The sequence below is a fragment of the Amphiprion ocellaris genome, chromosome 4 (genome assembly GCF_022539595.1).
Source record: "Amphiprion ocellaris isolate individual 3 ecotype Okinawa chromosome 4, ASM2253959v1, whole genome shotgun sequence".
In the NCBI taxonomy this organism is placed as follows: Eukaryota; Metazoa; Chordata; class Actinopteri; family Pomacentridae; genus Amphiprion; species Amphiprion ocellaris.
The window spans coordinates 2,809,811-2,834,607 of record NC_072769.1 but is presented as its reverse complement, the minus strand read 5'-3'; the positions used below and the strand labels follow the sequence as shown (position 1 = coordinate 2,834,607).

The 24,797-nt window shown below is 41.9% G+C and overlaps 2 protein-coding genes across 2 annotated transcripts; both read right to left on the bottom strand.

The window, feature by feature from the left end:
* Positions 1 to 847: 847 nt before the first annotated feature.
* On the bottom strand, positions 848 to 9,573 carry LOC111583301 (ras-related protein ORAB-1). Its single transcript, XM_023292314.3, has 6 exons — positions 9,403 to 9,573; positions 6,363 to 6,435; positions 6,188 to 6,283; positions 6,014 to 6,109; positions 4,667 to 4,798; positions 848 to 1,526 (listed from the first exon to the last, which is right to left on the bottom strand). Exons 1-6 carry the CDS (start codon positions 9,414 to 9,416, stop codon positions 1,329 to 1,331), a joined length of 609 nt encoding a protein of 202 aa, XP_023148082.1. The 5' UTR covers positions 9,417 to 9,573; the 3' UTR covers positions 848 to 1,328.
* Positions 9,574 to 11,058: 1,485 nt separating this feature from the next.
* On the bottom strand, positions 11,059 to 24,536 carry spred2a (sprouty related EVH1 domain containing 2a). The gene is made up of 6 exons (XM_023292324.3): positions 24,172 to 24,536; positions 23,145 to 23,319; positions 21,929 to 22,097; positions 20,649 to 20,713; positions 14,603 to 14,758; positions 11,059 to 12,132 (listed from the first exon to the last, which is right to left on the bottom strand). Exons 1-6 carry the CDS (start codon positions 24,195 to 24,197, stop codon positions 11,467 to 11,469), a joined length of 1,257 nt encoding a protein of 418 aa, XP_023148092.1. The 5' UTR covers positions 24,198 to 24,536; the 3' UTR covers positions 11,059 to 11,466.
* Between the last annotated feature and the right edge of the window lie 261 nt (positions 24,537 to 24,797).

The following is a 24,797-nucleotide window of genomic DNA, read 5'->3' as shown; positions in this document are numbered from 1 at the left end:
GGATTGTTACAATACTATTCAGATTATTTATGGATTTTTATATTAATATTCAGGTTATTGATGGATTTGTATATTAATATTCAGGTTATTGATGGATTTTTACAATAATATTCAGGTAATTGATGGATTTTTACAAAAATATTCAGATTATTGATGGATATTTAAATTAATATTCAGATTATTGATGGATTTGTACATTAATATTCAGATAATTGATGGATTGTTATAATGTTCAGATTATTTATGGATTTTTATATTAATATTCAGGTTATTGTTGCATTTTTACATTAATTTTCAGGTTTTTGATGGATTTTTACAATATTATTCAGATTATTGATGGATTTTTACAATAATATTCAGGTTATTGATGGATTTTTACAATAATATTCAGATAATTGATGGATTGTTATAATATTCAGATTATTTATGGATTTTTACATTAATATTCACGTTATTGATGGATTTGTATATTACTATTCAGGTTATTGATAGATTTTTACATTAATATTCAGGTAATTGATGGATTTTTACATTAATATTCAGATTATTGATGGATTTTTACATTAATATTCAGATTATTGATATTTTTTACATTAATAGTCAGATTATTGGTGGATTTTTACATTAATCTTCAGGTTATTGATAGATTTTACAATAATATTCAGGTTATTGATGGTTTTATATATTAATATTCAGGTTATTGATGGTTTAATAAATTAATATTCAGGTTACTGACAGTTTTTTCAGTTAATTTCCAGGTTATTGATATTTTTTACATTCATTTCCAGGTTATTAACGTGTTTTTTACAGGAACAAACAGAGAAATAAAGACGAGCAGCAGAAGCAGTGGTTATCAAAGATCTCCTTCATTGTTTAATCGACATTGTGACACAAAAATGTCACGTCTGCAGCCACAGATCACGCGTGTGGAGATTTGATCAATCATTCTTCCATGTATGTATAAATATATACAGTTTATAGGTGGGCTTCTTTCTGTGGGTTTGTGCTGTTGGCAGAGAAAGACACGTCTCCCAATGCAGCACACGCTTACAGCATGACTAAGACCAGCAGAGCACACGGAGCCGAGCACACGCATGTGGAGGAATGTTTACCGAGGGGAACTGTGAGGTCTGCTGCTGCCAAGGCACTCAGGAGCAGAACACGTCGAGTCCACGGGGAGTGAGGTCACAGCTGGCACGCGTGACGCCGGTGTTAGCGTGTGCTTGGTTTGAGGGGTGACCAATTGGAGGAGGGACGCCAGAACCTGCCGGCCCAGTGTGTTCTGCTGCTCTTACCATCCTGCTGGGCTCGGTTCCGGTTCCGGGGCCTCAGCAGCAGCCGCCAGACGAGGTGTTCACCGGCTTGCTCTGGATCTTCACGTTGGACTTCTCGGAGGCGCCAGCTGTGGCCCCGGGGCCCATCCTCTTCTTGATCTCAGCCGCCATGGTCATGAAGGCCTGCTCCACGTTGGTGGCGCTCTTAGCGCTCGTCTCCAGGAAGGGGATCCCCAGGTTATCGGCAAACTCCTGGAGAACATGGAGAACATGTCAAAATTATCAGCTAACTCCTGGAGAACATATCAAAGTTATCGGCAAACTCCCAGAGAACACGGAGAACATGTCAAAGTTATCGGCAAACTTCTGGAGAACACGGAGTACATATCAAAGTTGTCAGCTAACTCCTGGAGAACACGGAGAACAGGTCAAAGATATCAGCTAACTCCTCTAGAACACGGAAAGCACGTCAAAGTTATCAGCAAACTCCTGGGGAACATGTCAAAGTTATCGGCAAACTCCTGGAGAACACGGAGAACATGTCAAAGTTATCGGCAAACTCCTGGAGAACACCGAGACCATGTCAAAGTTATTGGCAAACTCCTGGAGAACATATCAAAGTTATCGGCAAACTCCCAGAGAACACGGAGAACATGTCAAAGTTATCGGCAAACTTCTGGAGAACACGGAGTACATATCAAAGTTGTCAGCTAACTCCTGGAGAACACGGAGAACAGGTCAAAGATATCAGCTAACTCCTCTAGAACACGGAAAGCACGTCAAAGTTATCAGCAAACTCCTGGGGAACATGTCAAAGTTATCGGCAAACTCCTGGAGAACACGGAGAACATGTCAAAGTTATCGGCAAACTCCTGGAGAACACCGAGACCATGTCAAAGTTATTGGCAAACTCCTGGAGAACACGGAGAACATGGAGAACATGTAAAAGTTATCGGCTAACTCCTGGAGAAGAATTTTGCAGAATTTATCAGGCAGAAACTGTGAAAATAGAAGTCATCAGATTTTCTACTTCCCGTCGGTCCTTGAAAGTCTCATGTGTTCCATGTAGTTCAGTAAATAAAAACAAACCAAATCTGAGCTTTTCCTTCAGAATCACTGCAGTTTTTTCATTTTTACACCTTCCACAGACGTTTTCATGTTTACACGACAAAGTTCTGGTTCTAGAAATGTTCCCACAAAGTCCTGGTTCTAGAAATGTTCCCACAAAGTTCTGGTTCTGGAAATGTTCCCACAAAGTTCTGGTTCTAGAAATGTTCCCACAAAGCTCTGGTGACTTCTCTGGAAGACGTTTCGTGAAACGTCTTCCAGAGAAGTCTGGTTGGTTTCTACTGAAGCTCCTACGACTAAAAGTGGTGTAGTCGACGACCTTCTTCATTGTGAGGTCGCACTTGTTGTCAACCAGCAGCTTGTTGACGTTCTCGCTGGTGTCGCTCCTACATCTCCAGGACCTGGATGAGCTTAGCAGCAATGGGCACCATGACAAAGACTTCTGAGGAGGTTAATGACCTCCAACCAGAACTGTTGTCAGAACGTTATTCCTACACCACCTGGACTACCGCCCAGTTGCACTCACCCCCATTCTGATGAAGTGCTTTGAACGGCTAGTCATGCACCACATCAAATCCCTCCTCCCACCTACCCTGGACTCTACCAGTTTGTACATCGGACCAACCGCTCAACCGATGATGCAATCTCCACTGCACTCCACTCAGCCCTCACACACCTGGAAAACAAGGACTCTTATATTAGAATACTGTTCATAGACTTTAGTTCAGCATTTAACACCATCATCCCCCAGCAGCTCATCCACAAACTAGACCAGCTTGGACTCAACACCTCACTGTGCAACTGTCTACTGGACTTCCTGACAGGGAGACCACAGGCAGTACAGGTCGGCAGCAAGACATCGAGCACCATCATCCTGAACATGGGGGCCCCCCAAGGATGTGTGCTGAGCCCCCTACTCTTCACCCTGCTGACCCATGACTGCACTCCAGCTCACAGTTCCAATCTTTTTATAAAGTTTGCGGATGACACAACTGTGGTGGGTCTCATCAGTAACAGCGATGAGACACAATACAGGAGTGAGGTGAGCAACCTGGCCAGGTGGTGCAGCACCAACAACCGCTCTCTGAACGTGGAGAAGACAAAGGAGATCGTTGTTGACTTCAGGAGAGGACACACCCAGCTGCTCCTCTCAACATCAACGGTGCGGCTGTGGAGAGGGTGAGCAGCACCAAGTTCCTGGGTGTGTACGTCTCAGAAAATCTCTCCTGGACCAGAAACACATCACTGGTCAGGAAGGCACAACAACGTCTCTACTTCCTGCGTAAGCTGAGAAGAGCCAGTGCCCCGGCCCCCATTGTGTCCACCTTCTATAGAGGCACCATGGAGAGCATCCTGTCCAGCAGCATCACAGCGTGGTACGACTCCTGCACCTCCTCCTGCTGCAGGACCCTCCAGGGCGTCGTGAAAGCAGCAGAAAGGATTGTGGGTGTCTCTCTCCCCTCCCTCCAGGACATCTACAGCACCCGCCTCACTCCCAAAGCACTAAGCATTGCAGGAGACCCCACACACCCATCCCACAACCTGTTCAGCCTGCTGCCATCAGGGAGGAGACTGAAGAGTCTGAGGACCAGGACCAGCCGACTGAGCAACAGCTTCATCCACCAGGCTGTCAGGAAGCTGAACTCTCTCCCCTCTCTACCACCCCCTTCCCCCACATACACAAACTCTGGTCAATAACCTCTGATCTGCACTGAAATAGCAGATTCAACGGTCAAGCATATTTGCACTTCTTTGACTGTTACTTATTTGCACTGTTCTGAGTATTCTGCACTAAATCCGTCACTTTATCTCATGGTCATGTTTACATTTCACTCAGTTCTATTTTTCTTAGTTCTTAGTTGTTGCTCGGCTCTAATTTTGCTTCCTTTGTTTTTTTTTACCTTTAATATCTTATTTTCTAAGTGTTTATTTAATGTCTACTGTTGCACGAAGAGAGTAACGAAATTTCGATCCTTGGTATGTCATGTACACATTGAAGAATTGACAATAAAGCTGACTTTGGCTTAAATCGTAGGAGCTTCAGTAGAAACCTTCTCTGGATGACGTTCCTTGAAGTATCTTCCAGAGAAGGTTTCTATTGAAGCTCCTACGATCACCAGGACCTGGATGAGTTTAACTAGCATCGGGCACCATGACAAAGACTTCTGAGGAGGTTAATGACCTCCAACCAGGTGTTTTAGATGACCTGGATCAACTAGCTGATGTGACGTCTGTTGATAGAAACTCTACTCTGACCCAGTAAACGGTTCATTGGTGGTATTGATTAGTGATGGATAGGGACCCCACCCTGGTGGACCTCTTACCTTTGCCGTGGTGTAGTCGACCACCTTCTTCGTTGTGAGGTCGCACTTGTTGCCGACCAGCAGCTTGTTGACGTTCTCGCTGGCGTAGCGGTCGATCTCCTGCAGCCACTGCTTGACGTTGTTGAAGGACTCCTGAGGACGACGAGACATTAGAGAAATTAGATCGTTACAAATGCTGGGAGCCTCTTAGAAACTTCAGGAATGTTTTCCAGCGTCGGTAACGTCTGTCGACACTCAGACCTGCTGAATCCTCCATTTTATGTTTTTTAAAATACGAATCAAAGAAATGTTTTCTTCTCTCTGGTTTCCATCGTTCTAATGGAGGTTTCTTTGTCTCATTTTTCTTGTTTTGTGTCTTTTTTGGAACCATTTTGTGGTGTTTTTGTGTATTTTTTTACATTTAAATCTAAACTTTTGAACAAATAACAACCAAAACAAGACTAACTTTATTTTAAACTCATTTTCAGTTGTTTCAGAGAATCTATTAGTCATTTTGGATGATTTTCTTTTGTCATTTTAGACATTTTTTTGTCATTTCTGTCAACATTTTGATGTTTTAAGGAGGTTTTAAGACACTGTAGACATTTTTTTAAGTCATTTTTGATGGGTTTCAAGTCAGTTCGGACACATTTTCAGCATTTTAGACAAGATTTAGTTTTTTAACCTCATTTGGAGTTAATTTTTTGCCGTGGCTTTTCTTCTTTTGTGTCTTCTTTTTGTCATTTCAGTTCCTTCATCCATCTTTGGAACCATTTTGTGGTATTTTTCTGCTATTTTGTGTCTGTTTTTTACATTTAAAACTAAACTTTTAAACTAAGTAACCAAAACAAGATTAATATCATCTTATAGTAATTTTGACTTGTTTCAGAGAATCTATTAGTCATTTTGGATGAATTTTAGGTCTTTTTTTTGACATTTTACATCTCATTTTCTTGTTTTCTGTCCATTTTTTGTCATTTTCTGTCTCGCCTTAGTCGTGTTGTGTCTCTACTCATTTTGTGTCTCTTTTTCGTTGTCTCCTGTTTCACTTTAGTCATTCAGTGTCTTTGGGTCATTTTAGGCAAACTTCATTTAATATCATTTAAGACTTAAAAAAAAAACACAAGTGCGTTTTCTGTAATTTTTGACTCAACTTAGACAAAGTTCAGGCATTTTAGATCAGATTTTCTCATTTTAACCTGATTTCCAGTTGATTTCTGTAAATTCTGAGCCTCGTCTATCAGAGTTCTGCTGCCAGAAGACATCTCCGAGTTCTCTCTCCTTCTCCATGATATTCTGGTTCCTCAGAGCTGCAGGACTTCAGAGCCTTCTATAAAGTCCCACCTGTACCTGAAGGAGGACGCTCACCTGGTCTGTGACGTCATAGACCACGATGATGCCGTGAGCTCCTCTGTAGTAGCTGGACGTGATGGTTCGGAAGCGCTCCTGGCCGGCCGTGTCCCACTGCAGAGGAAAAGCACACCTGGTCAACAATCGGCCAATGGGCTGGTCCGCTCACCGTTCAATCAGACACCTCCTTACTATCTGCAGCTTGATGGTCTTCCCGTCTAGCTCGATGGTCCTGATCTTGAAGTCCACGCCGATGGTGCTGATGTAGCTCTCTGTGTACGTGTCGTCCTGTGAGAGAGCACACAGGTGAATCTGAAACTTGCAGGCTACCGGCCAATCAGAGCGCTGAATGTGGTGTGACACTTACTGCGAACCGGAGGAGGAGACAAGACTTTCCGACACCAGAATCCCCAATCAGGAGCAGTTTGAATAAGTAGTCACTGTGAGGACAGAAACGGGATCTCTGTTAAATCTACTCCAGGTTTCTTCATGTATTCAGCTCACTGATCCACTACATTATAAACAAGGTCAGGAAAAATGAAGGCAGTTTGTATTCTGGTTTTTAAACTAAACTTAACTAAACACTAAACTAAACTAACCTATACTAAAGTACACCTAATTAAGCTAACCATTAAACTCAACTAACCTAACACTAAATTAACCCCAACCAACCTCAACACTAAACTCAACTAACTTAAACTATACTAGACTTAACTAAGCTAAACACTCAATTCAACTCACCTAACCTAAACTAACCTAAACTAAAGCTAACCTAAACTAACCTATACCAAACTTCAACTAACCTAAACATTAAACTTAACTAACCTCAAGTAGACACTCTTTAATTAACCTAAAGTATACTACACGTTACTAAGCTAAACACTATCTTAAACTAACCTAGACACTAAACTAGACTAACCTAAACCAGACACTAAACTAACTTAAAATAAACACTAAAGTAAACACTAAACTTAATTCAGCTAAACTAACCTAAATTAGACGAATCTAAACTAGACGAACCTAAACTACACAAACCTAAAACTAGACTAACCTAAACTAGACTAACCTAAGCTACTCTAACTTAAACTAGACTAACCTAAATTAGACTAGCCTAAACTACTCTAACTTAAACTAGACTACCTTAAACTAGACTAACCTAAACCAGACACTAAACTAACTTAAACTAAACACTAAAGTAAACAATAAGCTAAATTCAGCTAAACTAGACTAACCTAAACTGGACTAACCTAAACTACTCCAGCTTAAACTACACCAACCTAAACTTGCTGGACTACATTATAAACAAGATCAATAAAACTGTTGTTGATTATTAAACCAATGATTTAAAGCAGTTACAAGGTATATAGTTTTAATAGTTCTAAGTCAAGTTCTAAGTTCTAACATAGAACACAGAGCAGGTAAAAACACCTGGAACGGTTCTAATGTAGAACATAGAACAGGTAAAAACACCTGGAACAGTTCTAATGTAGAACATAGAACAGGTAAAAACACCTGGAACGATTCGAATGTAGAACATAGAACAGGTAAAAACACCTGCACTTGTTCTATGTAGAACACAGCAGGTAAAAATACCTGGACCGGTTCTAATGTAGAACATAGAACAGGTAAAAACACCTGGACTGGTTCTAATGTAGAACATAGAACAGGTAAAAACACATGGAACGGTTCTAATGTAGAACACAAAACAGGTAAAAACACCTGAACATCGACACAGTAAACAGCTTTGTGATGGTTAGTAGTTAAGTATCTGATTATCGTTCCTCTAATCCTGGTAATTAACTAATTCATAAAGTCAGCAGAACAAGAACATGATCAATAAATCACTGATCAGCTGCAGTTGTGGAGTAAAATATTAAATCAATTAATCAATGAACACAAGAAGAAGGTTAGAGCCGACTAGTGCCCTCATTATTGAACCATAAAACCTACAAGAACCAGGAAAATCAGACTAATCCAAACACGAACAGGAAGTAATTCCCAGTGACTACTGAAGGATTTATTGATTATTCTCCCGATGATCAGCTGATCTACTGAAGGTAAACTACTGTGAATAGTTTACAAAGCATGAAAACATCTCTGCTGTTTAACCATAACCTGCTGTTCTTCCTGTTTGGACGGTTAGCGATCAATAAACAGCTGTTTGAGGGTCCAGAAAACTCAATAACTAATCAATTAATCTGTTTATTGATAATATTAAAGGATATTAAGCCTGATATCTAAATTAACCAGGTTACTGGAGATTAATTAATTATCGTGAAACCTGTCGGATTCATCATCTTTAATTAACTTTAAAGTATCAATAAGCAGATTGATCCACACGTCTGGTGTGTGTTCTGTGTAACGTTCCGTTCTATTTGAAAACCATACATTAATTAACATGATTTACTGATGAGTTCCATCCACAACAAAGAAATGTTCTAAACTTGAAATATAAATGTCATGAAGGAACTCAGCTGACTGGAACGTTTTAATAAATAGCTGCATCACATCAGAGATACACTGGAACAGATGTTAACAACTGGAAAACACCTGGAATGGTTCTAAAGTAGAACATAGAACAGGTAGAAACACCTAGAATGGTTCTAAAGTAGAACACAGAACAGGTAAAAACACCTGGAATGGTTCTAAAGTAGAACACAGAACAGGTAAAAACACCTGGAACAGTTCTAAAGCAGAACAGGTAAAAACACCTGGAACAGTTCTAATGTAGAAAATAGAACAGGTAAAAACACCTGGAACCGTTTAAATGTAAAACACAGAACACTTAAAAACACCTGGAACGGTTCTAAAGCAGAACATAGAACAGGTAGAAACACCTGGATCGGTTCTAATGTAGAACATAGAGCAGGTCAAAACACCTGGACCGGTTCTAATGTAGAACATGGAACAGGTAAAAACATCTGGAACATGTAAAGCGGAGGAGACCGCTTCCCTGAACAGAACTGAGTCGTAATTCAGCACCGGATCGGTCCAGACCTTCGGTTCGCTTCGTGTTCGCTCACAGAACCTCAGTCCGGGACCAGAACCGAGCTTCCGCGTCGAACCCTCCGCGGTGCTACGCAACTCTCCGGTTAGCCTGCTAGCTAACGGCGCTACTCTCACACCGAGCTAGCTGACAATCAAACGAGCATAAAGCGCAGACAGGTCGTCGAGTTAATCGACTCTACATCGTCCAGGAAATAAATGTCGAGTTTGGGACCGAACAACAACGACCGAGATATTCGACGGTTCCGTGTCTCAGCTCGCTAACCGGACAAAGCTGCCGTTCATTTTGTACACAGTCTCCCGGCCGCCCGGCTAGCTGCCGTTAGCTTAGCTTAGCCTCCTCCGACGGAGCTGACAGCTCGACCGGACCTGTCACCGTCCACATCCGAACGGACACTTACTATTCAGGATTCATCGTCGACTACGGGGTGGAAGCTGTCGTTAGTGTGACTGCGGCTGGAGCTCGATGCAGATGAATCTTCAAACTGGCCTCGTAGTCAAGAAAGGATGTTTTTTTTCTGGCTAAACTGGTTGTCGCAGCCAGAACAGCATAATCAAATCAAATATGGCCGTCTGACGACATACCCGGAAATACCAGGCGACAGGAATTATGGGTAATGGAGTCTTGTGGGACTGGGCGTTTACAAATTAAAAAATGAAATTAAAATAAAAATACTTAAATGCAAAAATGTCAGAATTTATTCTTATAAATGGTCAGAAAAATATTAACAAAATTCCAGAAAAAAAATCCATAAAATGCTCTTAAAATGAAAAATTTGTGGATTAAATGTCCTAAAATAAAGGTAAAAATATTAGCAAAATTTTAGAAAATTCCATAAAATACATGAAAAAAATAAAATGTTAGAAATCAATCATCGAAATATGTATTAAATGTTTTTTTAAAAATAAATTAAACTAAACCAAACTAAATTAAACTAAACCTTAAAGTCATTTTTGACTCTTTTTTTTTGTCATTTTGGACCAATTTTTAATCGTTTTGGACAAATTTTGAATAATATTGGACCAATTGTTAGTCATTATCAAACAATTGTAAGTCATTTGGGATTATTTTTTAGTCGCTTTGTACTTTTTTTGTTGGTCATTTTGGATCAATTTTTAAAAGTCATATATAAAAAAATGACTGAAATGTCACAGAGATATCAATAAATTGACTGTGGAGGTTCTTTCGTCATCATTACATTTGGGTTTTTTCCACCCTGCTGGTGACTGGCAGGTACACCTGGTCCACAGGTGTGGTTCATAGTGACTCCACCAGAACTGACAGGTACCCTGCGGTGTTTTTAACCAGTCTTTGTGAGAGGAAACAACTGAACACAAGATGGAGCCACCGGATCAATGTTTAGGAACGTTTTCCTCAGAGACCAGAAACTTCCTGTTGGAGAATCTGGATTCAGCGCTGAAGAGAAAAACCCAAATCAAACCAGACGCATGATTGACCTCACCTGAACCCTCAATGTTCATATAATTGCCCTCATATGTGACTAAATGAAGCTCCAAATAACAACAGTGTGGAAATATTAAAGTTTTTAGCCTCTTTTCTAAAAAAAAAAAAAAAAAAAACATGTCTTATCTTGTTTTTAGTAAAATATCTGAATGATAATAAAATGTCATAAAAATATATTTTAGATATTAATAAAATGTCTGAAAGATGTTCAAAAAATGTTAATTTTTTAATAAAATGTTAATAAAATGCTCAAAAATGTCAGAAAAATAAGTGGAAGTTCTGAGTCTTTATCCTGTTAAAGCATCTAAACTACGCTAGATTTAACGAAACGCAACGAAAGAAAACAAAATGAAACTAAACCCTAAACACTAGAGTCATTTTGGACCAATTTTTAGTCATTTTGGGCAATATTTTTGGTAATTTTGGACCAATTTCTTAAAGTCAGAGTGAGTCCTTAACCCAACAGAACCTTCATGGTGTGTTGTGTTTACTGTGTGCTAATTCCACTACAGGTGAGACCTGATGTTCTCTGCAGTTATCTGGAAAACGTGTGTTTATATCAGCAATCAGCCAAATGAGTTGAAAAATATGATCCACCTCAGAACACTCCAGTTTATTGAAATGTTGAGTTTGTCCTTCAGAGTGAAGTGATTTGACCACATGATTATTTTCCTACAAAGTTTTCACAGTTGATGTTTTCTGCAGTGTGTCGCTGAGCACTACAGACACATTCATACTGACGGACAGAACACTGAAAAAACACCATTAAAACGCACAAATGTAAAAATATAAAGTAGCTGTTTTATATATAGATTTATAGATATTTATATAACTTTATATAGAAATGAGAAGTCCAGTCTTCATGAGGAGTGAAGCCTTTTGGTCCTCAAAGAACAACAGGAACCTTTATTCTGCCACCTTCTGGAGATCGAGACGAACAACAACAACGATAACAGGAACAACACAGAACCGCCTCCTTCCCGTCTGAGTGGGCGGGGCCTCAGCCCACCGCCTTGTGTTTGCCGCCGCAGCAGCGGCAGGTGACGCCGCAGCGATGACACGCCCTGAGGGGGGCATAGCAGCACATGCAAGGTGCCAGCAGTGACAGACCCACCAGTGCCGTCCAGCGCAGGCAGAAGCGCTCGTCACTGGTGTCGCAGGAGCATGGGTCCGAGTAGTCGCCCTCCGGGTCCGACATGCAGTGGTACAGCAGGCTGTCGGCACACCACATGAAGCTGACCCGCCGGATGCAGGTCTGGATGGGGTCCGGCGCCTCCTGGCAGCGGCCACGTCCATTGTCCTCATGGTTGAACATGTCCTGACAGTAAACGCAGCGTGAGCACTCGCCGTCTTCGGTCCGCCGCTTGCCTTTTGGCTGCAGGGCTCGCGGCTGCAGCGTCACCACCGCCCGGCGGCTGCCTGGCTCCAGGCGGCCCGGCTTTCTGTCGCAGGCCAGCGGGTATGGGTAGGCGTAGTCATGTTTGGGTGGCTCGCTCTTGGTAAAGTGCACGCAGGCGTCAGGGTTGTGGGGCGGGGCGTTGCTGTGCATGGAGTTGGCGTGGCGGTAGTCCTCGTAACCGGTGAGCCAGGAACGCTCGCGAGGGTTGAGCCGTACGATCTCCTCCCCCACCTGGAAGCTGACGTGGCGAGGAAACATGTGCACCGCCTGCACGGACACACGGTGGACTGACATTAGTTAGACTCTACACGTGATCATGATGGTTTACCTGATCACAACATTTAACTCAGTGAACTCTGGCTGGAGGTCATTAACCTCCACCCACAAGTCTCTGTCATGGTGCCCATTGCTGTTAAACTCATCCAGGTCCTGGAGCTTCAGTAGAAACCAGCCGGACTTCTCTGGAAGACATTTCAAAAAACTTTTCAAGCAAGGTCTTCTAAAGAAGTCCACTTCATTTCTACTGAAGCTCCTACGATTTAAAGGTGGTGTAGGAAGAAGGTTGTCACATCAGTTCTGGTTGGAGGTTACTAACCTCCAACAGGATCAACATTTAGGATCCTAGGAGCTTCAGTAGAAACCAATCAGACTTCTCTGGAAGACGTTTCACCAGGACCTGGATGAGTTTATCAGCAACGGACACCATGATAGACTCGTGTGAAGTTTAATGACCTCCAACCAGAGCGGAAGACAAGTCCGGCTGGTTTCTACTGAAGCTCCTATGGTTTAAAGGTGGTGTAATGTTCTGGGGATGTTCTGGGAATGTTACTGCTAAGAACATTGTTCTACAAAACATTTCCAACAGTGTTTCTGGATGACAGAGGAAGAACGTTCTCACTGCGATGTTTGGAAAACATTCTGGTATCATCTTCAGAGAACTTTATCCTCAACTGAGAGAAAACTTTCTGCCCACAACATCACCAGAACTTTGTGAGAACATTTCTAGAGCCAGAGCTTTGAGCTGTGATCTACATCTCAGGGTGTTTCCTTAGAAAGACTCGATCTCCCAGCAGCCCTCCAGGTTAGAAACAGAAACACAAAATAAAGTTCAGGATCAGGAAATCATCTCCTGTCAAACATGGAGACAAACTGATGAACAGCTCCAACATCTCTGGTGTAAAGTGGAAAAATGAAAACGTCTGTGGAGGCTGTAAAACTGTAGAAATGAAAAATCTGCAGTGATTCTGATGTTTTAAGCTCAGATTTGGCTTTCACAATGCTCTCTGCTTGTTAGCCTGAACTGCCTGTCGTCCAAAATGACACACAAAACAAAGAAAAACAGGAAACAAAATGACAACAACAGACACCAAAATGACCAAAACAAGACCCAAAATGATCAAAATTAGACCCAAAATGAGACCCAAAATGACCAAAATGAACAAAATTTGACCCAAAGTAACCAAAATGACCAAAATTAGACCCAAAATGACCAAAATAACCAATATGACCAAAATGAGACCCAAAATGACCAAAATGATCAAAATTAGAACCAAAGTGACCAAAATGACCAAAATAAGACCCAAAATGACCAAAATGAGACCCAAAATGGCCAAAATTAGATGCAAAGTGACCAAAATGACCAAAATGAGACCCAAAACGACCAAAATGAGACCCAAAATGACCAAAATAAGACCCAAAATGACCAAAATCAGATGCAAAGTGACCAAAATGACCAAAATAAGACCCAAAATGACCAAAATTAGACGCCAAATGACCAAAATTAGACGCAAAGTGACCAAAATTAGACCCAAAATGACCAAAATTAGATGCAAAATGACCAAAATTAGACCTAAAATGAACAAAATTAGACGCAAAGTGACCAAAATGACGAAAATAAGACCCAAAATTAGACCTGAAATAACCAAAATTAGACTTAAAATGACCAAAAATGTGTCCCAAAGTGACCAAAATTAGACCCAAAATGAACAAAATAAGACCCAAAATGACCAAAATTAGACACAAAGTGACCAAAATGACCAAAATAAGACCCAAAATGACCAAAATTAGACCCAAAATGACCAAAATTAGACACAAAATGACCAAAATTAAACGCAAAATGACAAGAACGAGACACGAAAAGAGAAACCTTTGATGAATGAGACATAAAATTAGGAAAACAAGACTGATAATTAAACTTTCTAAATCAAGACATTCCAGGTCATTAACCTCCTCATTAGTCTTTGTCATGGTGCCCGTTGCTGCTAATCTCCCACAATGCTCTCTGCTTTAACCTCCTCTGGTCTCTACAGGATTAAACAGGAAGCGGCTCCACCTGGTGGAACAACCAGGAACTACAACTGATCTACATTTACTGACATCAGGACTTTCGTCATTGCTTTTTTACTTTTGATTTGGAGTTAGCTTTTGGACATGATTTCAGACTACAGTTTACTTCCTTCTACCAGGTTTCTGTCATCCTACTCTCTTGCAGTCAAATATGAAAATCAAAAAGCACCCAGAAGCCTCCAGGAGTTCAGATGGTTAAATCTCTGGTCATCATCAGGATAATTCAGGTGGATGAAGCTGTTCAGAAGTTTTAGTCCAGAGATAAAGTGACACTGCTTTCACATGAATCTCTTCACTTTCCTCTCTGTGGTTTTTACAGGTTTTCTTTTACCAAACCAGACCAGAGATGATCAAACACCAGAGGAAGAAGCTCTCAGCTGATTCTGCTCACCTGGTCCAGGAAGTAGTGGTCAGATGGCCGGTGCTGCTCGTAGAAATGTCCCATGATGCAGTGGTGGCGGCGGGAGTCGCAGAAGGTGGGCAATGCCAGGGCGTGCACCGGCAGCTCTCGCTTCTGAGACGAGTTGGACGAGCTGTCGGTGGCCGTCTGGAGGAGAGAACATGGAAGTCACTGAACATGTTCTCCTAGAGGAAGGTGGACCTTCATCTAACTTCTGGTGGCGAGGAGATCTTAGATAATCCACCAACAAAAACATCATCGTACCGACGGAACAAAGTCTGACGTCAGAAACAAATCTGTTCGCAATAAGTTATTAAATTACTACCATGAAGCTTAAAACTCCAAAACACAGCGTTTTGACAGTTCTTTAGAGAATCTCTGATGGTTCTTTAAACAGCATTTAAAGATATGGTTCCTGAATGAACCTAGTCTTCCTAAGTCCTTTATAATTATGGCACCTAAAGGAACCAATTTTGATGTTTTTTTGAGGCACCATCGATCGTTCTTTTTCAATTTTCAATTCAATTCTATTCAATTCAATTTTATTTATATAGCGCCAATTACAGTCAAATTGTCTCGAGACGCTTTACAGAACCCAAATACCTGACCCCCAGAGCAAGCCAAAAGGCGACAGTGGCAAGGAAAACACCCTTTTAACAGGGAAAAAAACCTCGAGCAGAACCCGGCTCTAATGTGGGGGGACCCATCTGCTGCTGGCCGGGCGGGTTGAGAGGGACAGAAGAGGTAGAAAGGTAGAGATAGAGGGTTAGAGATAGAGGGATAGAGATATAGGTGTAGAGGTAGAGATAGAGAGGTGGGGGGTGAGACACAAGGACCATAAAACAACATTTAAAGATATGGTTCCTTAACAAACCTATTTTTTCTAAGGTTGTTTGAAGGTTGAATTATGGCGCCTAAAGGAACCATTCTCTGATGGTTCCTTGAGGAACCTTTTGGTTATTTTACAGAATGTTTGAAGAAATGGTTCCTGAATGAACCTATTTTTCCTAAAGTCCTTTGAAAGAATCATTACGACGCCTAAAGGAACCAGATTTTGACGGTTCTCTAGGGCAGTGGTTCCCAACCTGTTTGGCTTCGAGCCCCCTGTATAAGCTGCACCCCAGCACCAGCCCCCCCCACCCACAAAAAAAACACCCCATAAGTACACTACAAAACATAAGAGGGAAGTTATTGGATTGTATTACTAATGGAAAATTCCCTAAAATTATATAAAAAAAATAATTTATATCAAACCAAGAGTTGTACTCTGATGAGGAGGAGAGAGTTTATGGCTTCAGTAAATGTGGTGAAACTACAATGCATAAGCGTTAAGTTATTAATTTATTTTTTTAACTAAAAAATCCTTAAAATTATGAAAAAAAAATTAATATCAAACCAAGACTTGTAGTATGACCAGGAGTCAGTTGCTGGCTGCAGTAAATTTATTGAATATTTGTGTCTCTTTGCTGTTTGCAGCGGTTTTGCATTTTGCAGACGGTCCCTGTTCACTCGTCACACAGCCTGCTGCTCATAGACACCAATGTTATTTCTGCAGCTACTTTTGATTAAACTGGGCTTGTAGCACATTGTCTACCTTACAACGATGGAAAAGAGGCATCGTTTATGTTTAGACAACGTATATTTGATGAGGTATTGATGCCGGAAGTCCGAATTTGTGAATCTTTCCGACTTTACCGAACTGTGTTTTGAAATGCTGTCATTTACGAGCATTTCACCACAAATAACAGAATTCTGTCTTGTCCTTTAATAAAACCAAATTTAAGGTAACTCTCGAGGTATAGCCGGAGTTTTTAGGTACTGATGAATCTTCACCTGTTTTGCGTTTGTCAGACACCGTTTCCGTCAGTAATTTTGTAACTGCACACAAACTAATGAATTGGGATGAACTAGTGAGCCAACCTGGAGGAAGCGTGGAGAGAAGTTGAAAGGTCAAGGAGGTGTGGACATCGAAGTAGCAAAGGATTTTTGAAGAAAGATCAAATAAATCTGTTTTAAAAATGTTTTATAGGTAGACTTGTGATGACAGTGAGTCTGTTGCTCTGATTTTATCCAGAATGTAAAAATCTATTTTTTATAACATCACAGCCTCAGAGCAGACAAAGCTTCGTGCCCCCCCAAAGGAACCGCTTCTTGATGATTCTTTAAGGCGTCTTTGGGGTAATTAAAATATTTGAAGAAATGGTTCTTTAAGGAACCTTTTTTTTGCTAAATTCTTTGAAGGGACAATCATGGTGCCTAAAGGAACTATTTCTTGATGGTTCTTTGAGGTACCTTCAATGGGTCTTTAAAAAATGTTTATGGAAATGGTTCCTAAAGAACCTTTTTTTCATCGTTGAAGTTCTTCGGAGCACTATTTATGGAGATCTAAGCCACAGTTTTTTAAAGTTCTTTGAGGAACCTTTGGGGTCATTTAAAGAACATTATAAGAAAGTTTGCTGAAGTTCATTGGAATGGCATTCATGGAGCCTAAAGGAACCTTTTCTGATGGTTATTCTACGGCACCTTTGGGGAATCTTCAAAGAACCTCCTGCTAAAAAGTTCTTTGTGGAACTGAATACTTTAAAACTCAATAATCTAAATTCACAACCGTCCACTTAAATCCAACCATAAAAAGGATTAAAATATCTGATGAAACTTAAAACTCTCCAGTGACCGGCCGAGATGCAGTTACACGATGAACACAGAGGATCCTTCAAAATAAAACCATCAAATTCAGTATTTTATCTAGAGAACCATTTATCAGTCGGACGTTTAACTTTCCGATGGTGTTTGAACTAATCGTGCAAACAGCTGATTAAACCGATTGGTAACGTAAAGAGCCAATTAGAGTATTGATAGTAATGATCGATATCTAGAGTCTGGGAGCTGGAATTCTGAGTTGTATCAATCTATTAGTCATGCCGGATGAATTTTGGGTCATTTTTTGACATTTTACGTCTCATGTTCTCCTTTGCTGTCCATTTTTGTCATTTCCTGTCCCATTTTTGCTATTTTGTGTCTCGTTTTGTCATTTTGTGTCTCGTTTTTGTCATTTTGTGTCTCGTTTTCTCGTTTTGTATCGTTTTTGTCATTTTATGTCTTGTTTTGTCATTTTGGATAGAGGATAGAGTCCCACTTCACCAGCAACAGACCACGGGAAGTGTGGCAGGGTCTGCAGAGCATCACAAATTTCAGAGGATGTGATGTGACACCAGGAGACCTGAGCGAGTCGCTGTCAGAGGAGCTCAACTGCTTCTTTGCTCGGTTTAAATCATCGCAGCGACACTCATCTGCCCCAGCCCTACCCCCACCTGACTCCAGCACCCCCCCACTCACTGTGGAGGAGCACGATGTGAGGCGTGGGCTCCTGGCAGTGAACCCAAGGAAGGCTGCTGGTCCAGACGGAGTCCCTGGAAAGGTGCTCAGAACATGTGCTCACCAGCTGGCTTGCATCTTCTGCAGGATTTTCAACCTCTCCCTGGCCCAAGCAGTCATCCCCACCTGCCTGAAATCTGCCACAATCATCCCTGTACCAAAAACGTCACCCACAACCAGCCTCAATGACTACCGCCCTGTTGCCCTCACACCTGTTATAATGAAGTGCTTTGAGAGACTGGTTCTCCGGCACATCAAAGACTGTCTCCCCCCCACACTTGACTCTCACCAGTTCGCATACCGAGCGAACAGATCCACAGAGGACGCCATCGCCATAGCTCTGCAGCTGTGCTGACCCACCTGGAACAACCACAGAGCTATGCCAGGATGCTCTTTGTGGATAACAGCTTGGCTTTCAACAGAATCATACCAGACATCCTGATAAACAAACTGGACACCCTGGGCCTCCCCTCTCTCACATGCAGCTGGATTAAGGACTTCTTAACCAACAGACCCCAGTTTGTGAGACTTGGCCCCCACCTTTCCTCCACCCGAACTGAGCACCGGTACACCACAGGGTTGTGTGCTGAGCCCCCTCCTGTATTGTCTCTACACCTATGACTGCAGACCGGTCCACAGAAACAACATCATCGTCATATTTGCTGACGACACCACAGTAGTCGGTCTGATCTCAAAAGGTGACGAGACAGCCTACAGAGAGGAGGTCCAGAAACTCACAACCTGGTGTTCAGTAAACAACCTGACACTAAACACCTCAAAGACAAAGGAGATCATCATGGACTTCAGGAGGAACAGAACCGACCCACCCCCCCTCTACATCAATGGCGAGTGTGTGGAGAGAGTCCACACATTCAGGTTCCTGGGAGTCCAGATCTCCGATGACCTCTCCTGAACAGACAACATCACGGCTGTCATAAAGAAGGCTCAGCAGCGGCTACACTTCCTGAGAGTCCTCAGAAAAAACAACCTGGACAGGAAGCTGCTGCTGGCCTTCTACAGCTCATCCATAGAGAACCTGCTGATGTTCTGTGTTTCCACCTGGTACAGGAGCTGCACTGAGGCAGACAGAGTGAGGCTTCAGAGGATTGTTGGCTGTCCTCTCCCCTCCCTCATGGACATCTACTCCACCCGGTGCCTCAGCAGAGCTCAGAACATCATCAAGGACAGTTCACATCCCGGTTCTCAGCTTTTTGATCTGTTGCCCTCTGGAAGGCGCTACAGAAGCATTAAAGCGAGGACAAACAGACTCAAAAACAGTTTCTTTCCGAGAGCCATCACCACCCTGAACTCTCACATGTCTCACACAAAGCCAACAACATAGTGCATCTGTGCAATATACACCACTGTCTCATTCACTGCTATTTATATTCACTCCGTTATTTATCTCCGTTATTTATACTGTATATATGTAAATAGATTGTTTTTGCACTACCTTTAAGATTTCCTTGCACTGAAAAGGAGAAGCTCTGCAATCTCGTTATACATTGTATAATGACAATAAAGAATATTCTATTCTATTCTATTCTATTCTATTCTATTCTATTCTATTCTATTTGTGTCTCATTTTGTCGTTTTGTCTTGTTTTTGTCGTTTTGTGTCTCGTTTTGTCGCTTTGGGTCTCATTTTTGTTGTTTTGTGTCTCATTTTTGTCGTTCTCTCTCATTTTGTCGTTTTGTGTCTCGTTTTGTCGTTTCGTCTCGTTTTTGTCGTTTTGTGTCTCGTTTTATCGCTTTGTGTCTCGTTTTTGTTGTTTTGTCTTGTTTTTGTCGTTTTGTGTCTCGTTTTGTTGCTTTGGGTCTCGTTTTTGTTGTTTTGTGTCTCGTTTTGTCACTTTGTGTCTCGTTTTTGTTGTTTTGTCTTGTTTTTGTCGTTTTGTGTCGTTCTTGTTGTTTTGTGTCTCCTTTTTGTTGCTTTGTGTCTCGCTTCTGTCGTTTTGTGTCTCATTTTGGTCATTTTGGATCTCGTTTTTGTCATTTTGTGTCTTACCTTTTTGTTTTGTATTCATCTTCTATATCATTTTAGTCATTGACTGTCCAATTTTTGTGATTTTTTTGTCTTATTTTTGACATTTTAAGTCTCATTTTCTTGTTTTCTGTCAATTTTTTGCCACTTTCTGTCTCGTTTTTGGATGTTTCTTGTTTCAATTTCGTCATTTAGTGTCTTTGGGTCATTTTACACAAACTTTACTTTATTTAAGGCTTTTTTTAAAAAAATGCTGAGACATATGACATTTTAAGCTAATTTTCAGTAATTTTCGACAATCTTTGAGTCAATTTAGACGAAGTTTTCTCATTTTAGATGAGACTTTATCATTTTAACCTAATTTCCAGTTGATTTGGGTAAATTCATGCTGCCAGAAGACATCTCCGAGTCCTCTCTTCTTCAAGATGTTCTGCTTTCACAGAACTGCTGGACTTTAAAACGAACCTCAGTGAGTTAAAACAAATCAGGAGCAGGAAACCAGGAAGCAGCTGAGAACCTGCAGCTGATAAAAAACAACATTCTGAAGTCTGAGCAGCACCAAACAGAAAGAGAAACAAAATCTGCTCAAACAGAAAAACTGATGAAAGCAGCGACAGAAGAACCCACAGAGACAAAACGCCAGTAAGAGAACATCTGGATCTGAAGCAGAACTTCTCACCGTGAAGACGTCATCGTCTCCAAGCTCCGCTTCGTTCTGCAGCGTGGACGAAGACGTGGTGGAACCTGCAGAACAGACAGCAGAACAACAGAACCCTGCTCATCTTCTCCTTCTTTAACCTGCACAAGACTCAAAGAAGCTTTTATTTTGGAAAAAATACTGAGGACTCTTTTAAAAGTGTTTCTTTATTCCACCAGGTGAGTCCAGAACCATCCTGAAAATGGTTCCTTTAAGAACCTGTTTTTGGTTATGTTTGTTGGGACACCATTTATGATCCTCAAGGAACAATTTTTTATGTTTTTTGAGGCACTTTGATTCTTTAAACAGCACTTAAAGATCTGGTTCCTTAAAGAACCTATTTTTGCGAAGGTTTTTTGAAGGTCGAATTATAGCACCTAAAGGAACCATTCTCTGATGGTTGCTTGAGTTACCTTTGGTTACTTTAAAGAAAGTTTGAAGAAACGGTTCCTGAATGAAACTATTTTTCCTAAAGTTCATTGGAGGGATAATTGTGGTGCCTAAAGGAACCAGTTTTTGATGGTTCTCTAGGGAACATTTGAAAGAGACTTTATTTGCTAATGTTTGTTAGAGCACCATTTATCATCCCAAAGGAACCGCTTCTTGATGATCCTTTAAGGCGTCTTCGGGGTAAATGAACAATGTGTGAAGAAATGGTTCTTTAAGGAACCTTTTTTATGCACAATTCTTTGACGGGACAATTATGGTGCCTAAAAGAACTATTTCTTAATGGTTCTTTGAGGTACCTTCAATGGGTCTTTAAAGAATGTTTATGGAAATGGTTCCTAAAGAACCTTCTTTTATTGTTAAAGTTCTTCGGAGCACTATTTATGGAGGTCTAAGCCACAGTTTTTTAAAGTTCTTTGAGGAACCTTTGGGGTCATTTAAAGAACATTTTAAGAAAGTTTGCTGAAGTTCGTTGGAGCGGCATTCATGGAGCCTAAAGGAACCTTTTCTGATGGTTATTCTACGGCACCTTTGGGGAATCTTTAAAGAACCTCCTGCTAGAAAGTTCTTTGTGGAACTGAATACTTTAAAAGTCAATAATCTAAATTCACAACCGTCCAGTTAAATCCAACTAGAAAAAGTATTAAAATCTGTTCTAAGGAATGATTTGACAGAAGAACACCTCAGCTGTGAGTTCTAAAAACACCTGAACATGGTTCCAGGGAACTCTTGCAGAACTCAGGTGTGTCAGGAACCCTCCAATCAGAACAGAGCTCTGCTGCAGCTGCAGGACAGGTATCTACAGGTGAGGCTACCTTCCGTCAGGTCCTCCAGAGCCTTCCTCACCCCGCGGTCGAAGGCTCGGGCGTCCGCCGGGCTCTGGAAGGTCAGTCCACACTTCCTGTTGTCCACCTTCCAGTGGTGGAACGTGGGCGTGGCCTTGGTGTACACCAGGTCTTTCTTCAAGAAGCACTCCAGGATCACCTGAACACAACACCACAAGAGAAGGTGAACTTCTGTCATTATTTATTTTAACAAAAAAATTCAGGAACCTTCATGTCCACCATGTTTCTCCTCAGATGTTAAACTCTGAACTAATGTTGTCTCCTCAGACTTCTGTGGAGGTTCTCAATCATCCAGGTCCCTGGTGATGGTAGGAGCACTTTGTGTCTCATTCTTGTTGTTTTGTGTTTCGTTTTTGTCATTTTGTGTCTCATTTTTGTTGTTTTGTGTCTCGTTTTTGTCATTTTGTCTTGTTTTTGTCGTTTTGTGTCTCTTTTTTCTCATTTTGTGGCTCGTTTTTGTCATTTTGTTTTTTGTTTTTGTCATTTTGTCTCATTCTTGTCGTTTTGTGTCTCATTCCCATTTTGTGTCTTGTTTTTGTCATTTTGTTTTGTTTTTGTTATTTTGTGTCTCATTTTTGTCGTTTCGTGTCTCGTTTTTGTCATTGTGTCTCGTTTTTGTCATTTTGTCTTGCTTTTTTGTCATCTTGTGTCTCTTTTTTGTCGTTTTGTGTCTGGTTTTTGTCATTTTGTCTCTCATTTTTGTCATTTTGTCATGTTTTGTCATTTTGTGTCTCGTTTTTGTCGTTTTCTGTGTTGTTTTGTGTCTTTTTGAGAATTAATTCCATATTCACCGACTCTAAAAACTTTCTCTCTGCTCCTCTGTTCACTGTTTCTGAGCCATGCTACGTTTATTTCATCGTGGTATTTTTTTTTTTTTTTTATCTCTCTGTAGTGGTTTTATCTCCTCATCCTGTAGATGTTTCTCTATCTCCATGTTTCCTCTCCAGACTTTTCCTCTCTATTCTGCTCATCATCCGCAGAAGATGAATATTTTTGGAAGTTGTAAACAGATTTTAACGGAACGTTCAGATCTTAGGGACAGATTTGGTTGAACCTTCTGATGGATCCACGTGGTCCAGATGATGAGATGTTGTCCTGGCTGTCTACAGGTTCTGAGGTTCAACGTGAAGTAAATAATCTACGCTGACTCTGCATGAGAAGGTGTCTGGAGGTTGGAGCCACCCACCTGCCGGTCCTTCAGACGTTCTCCGTGGATCAGGAAGCTGTTCCGTCCCAGCAGCTCAGCCGGCAGCAGCCTGCAGACGCCCACCCTGCTCAGGCAGCCGTCCTGAGCCAGCCAGCCGCCGCTCGACTCATCTCTGGTCATCACCACCGCTTTGACTCGCACGATGTAGCTGTCACTGCAGAGACACCACAGTTAGTCCTGCTCAGGAGATCATGAGCCTCCAGGAACTCCATGTTCTCCACCACTGAGGAGCTCAGGAGCCTCCAGGAACTCCTGAAGGTTACACTCATGTTCTCCACCACTGAGGTGGTCTTGAGAGGAGGTAGGCGTGGATGGAGGGCCATGTCCAGAACACGTCACTGATGTGTTCACTGTCTGATACCTCGTCACCACACATACACACATGGAGGTCTGATGGAGGTCTGATGAACTGATGGAGATCTGATGGAGGTCTGATGGACTGATGGAGGTCTGATGGACTGATGGAGGTCTGATGGAGGTCTGATGGAGGTCTGATGAACTAATGGAGGTCCGATGGACTGATGGAGGTCTGATGAAGGTTTGATGGTCTGATGGAGGTCTGATGGAGATCTGATGGAGGTCTGATGAACTAATGGAGGTCTGATGGACTGATGGAGGTCTGATGGAGGTCTGATGGTCTGATGGAGGTCTGATGAAGGTCTGATGGAGGTCTGATAATCTGATGGAGGTCTGATGGAGGTCTGATGAAGGTCTGATGGAGGTCTGATGGAGGTCTGATGGACTGATGGATGTCTGATTGTCTGATGGAGGTCTGATGAAAGTCTGATGGAGGTCTGATGGACTGATGGAGGTCTGATGGTCTGGTGGAGGTCTGATGGTCTGATGGAAATTCCTTCAGGTTCTTCAGTCTGCTGCTGCATTCCTTGATGATGATGATGAAGATGACCTCCTCCATGAGAACATATTAGATCACGTGATTTTGCACAAACCCGCGCAGTCAATGTGTTGATGTGTTACTGTGTGTGTGTGCGAGCGTGTTACTCACTCGTCTGGGCGCGTGTCCTCGTTCATCTTTTCCGTTTCACCTCCGGTAATCAGCAGCTCCCGCCGCGGCGGCCCGGTTCGGTGTCTTCATGTTTCCGCCCTGCAGCGGCGGCGGCTCCGGTTCGGTCCTTTAATCCCGGTGACGGTGATGCGTCCTCGTCCTCCCAGTGGTCCCGGCGGTCGTCCCGGTTCTGCTGTCCGTCCTCAGCCGCCGGAGCGCATCGCTGGCCTCCTGCTGCCCCGGCGGACCGGGCTGGGACGCGGTGACCGAGGATGGAGCGCTGCTGTCAGTGAGGATGCCCCGCCAGACCCCCGGTCCTCCTACTCCATGTTGGATCCAGAGAGGGGTGACGTCAGACCCGAAGGACCGCAGAGTCACGTGTCCTCACCAATGGCAACAACAATAACAATAAAAACAATAATAATAACAATAATAACATCTAATCATGATAATAACAGGAATAATCACAATAAGCACAAAATATTATCATAACAACAATACTGACAATTATAGGAATAATTAAATAATACTAACAATGAAAAAATGATCATGATAATTTCAATAATAAGACACTGTGTCACTTTGTGGTCGTTTTGTCTCTGTGGTCATTTTGTGTCGCTTTGTGG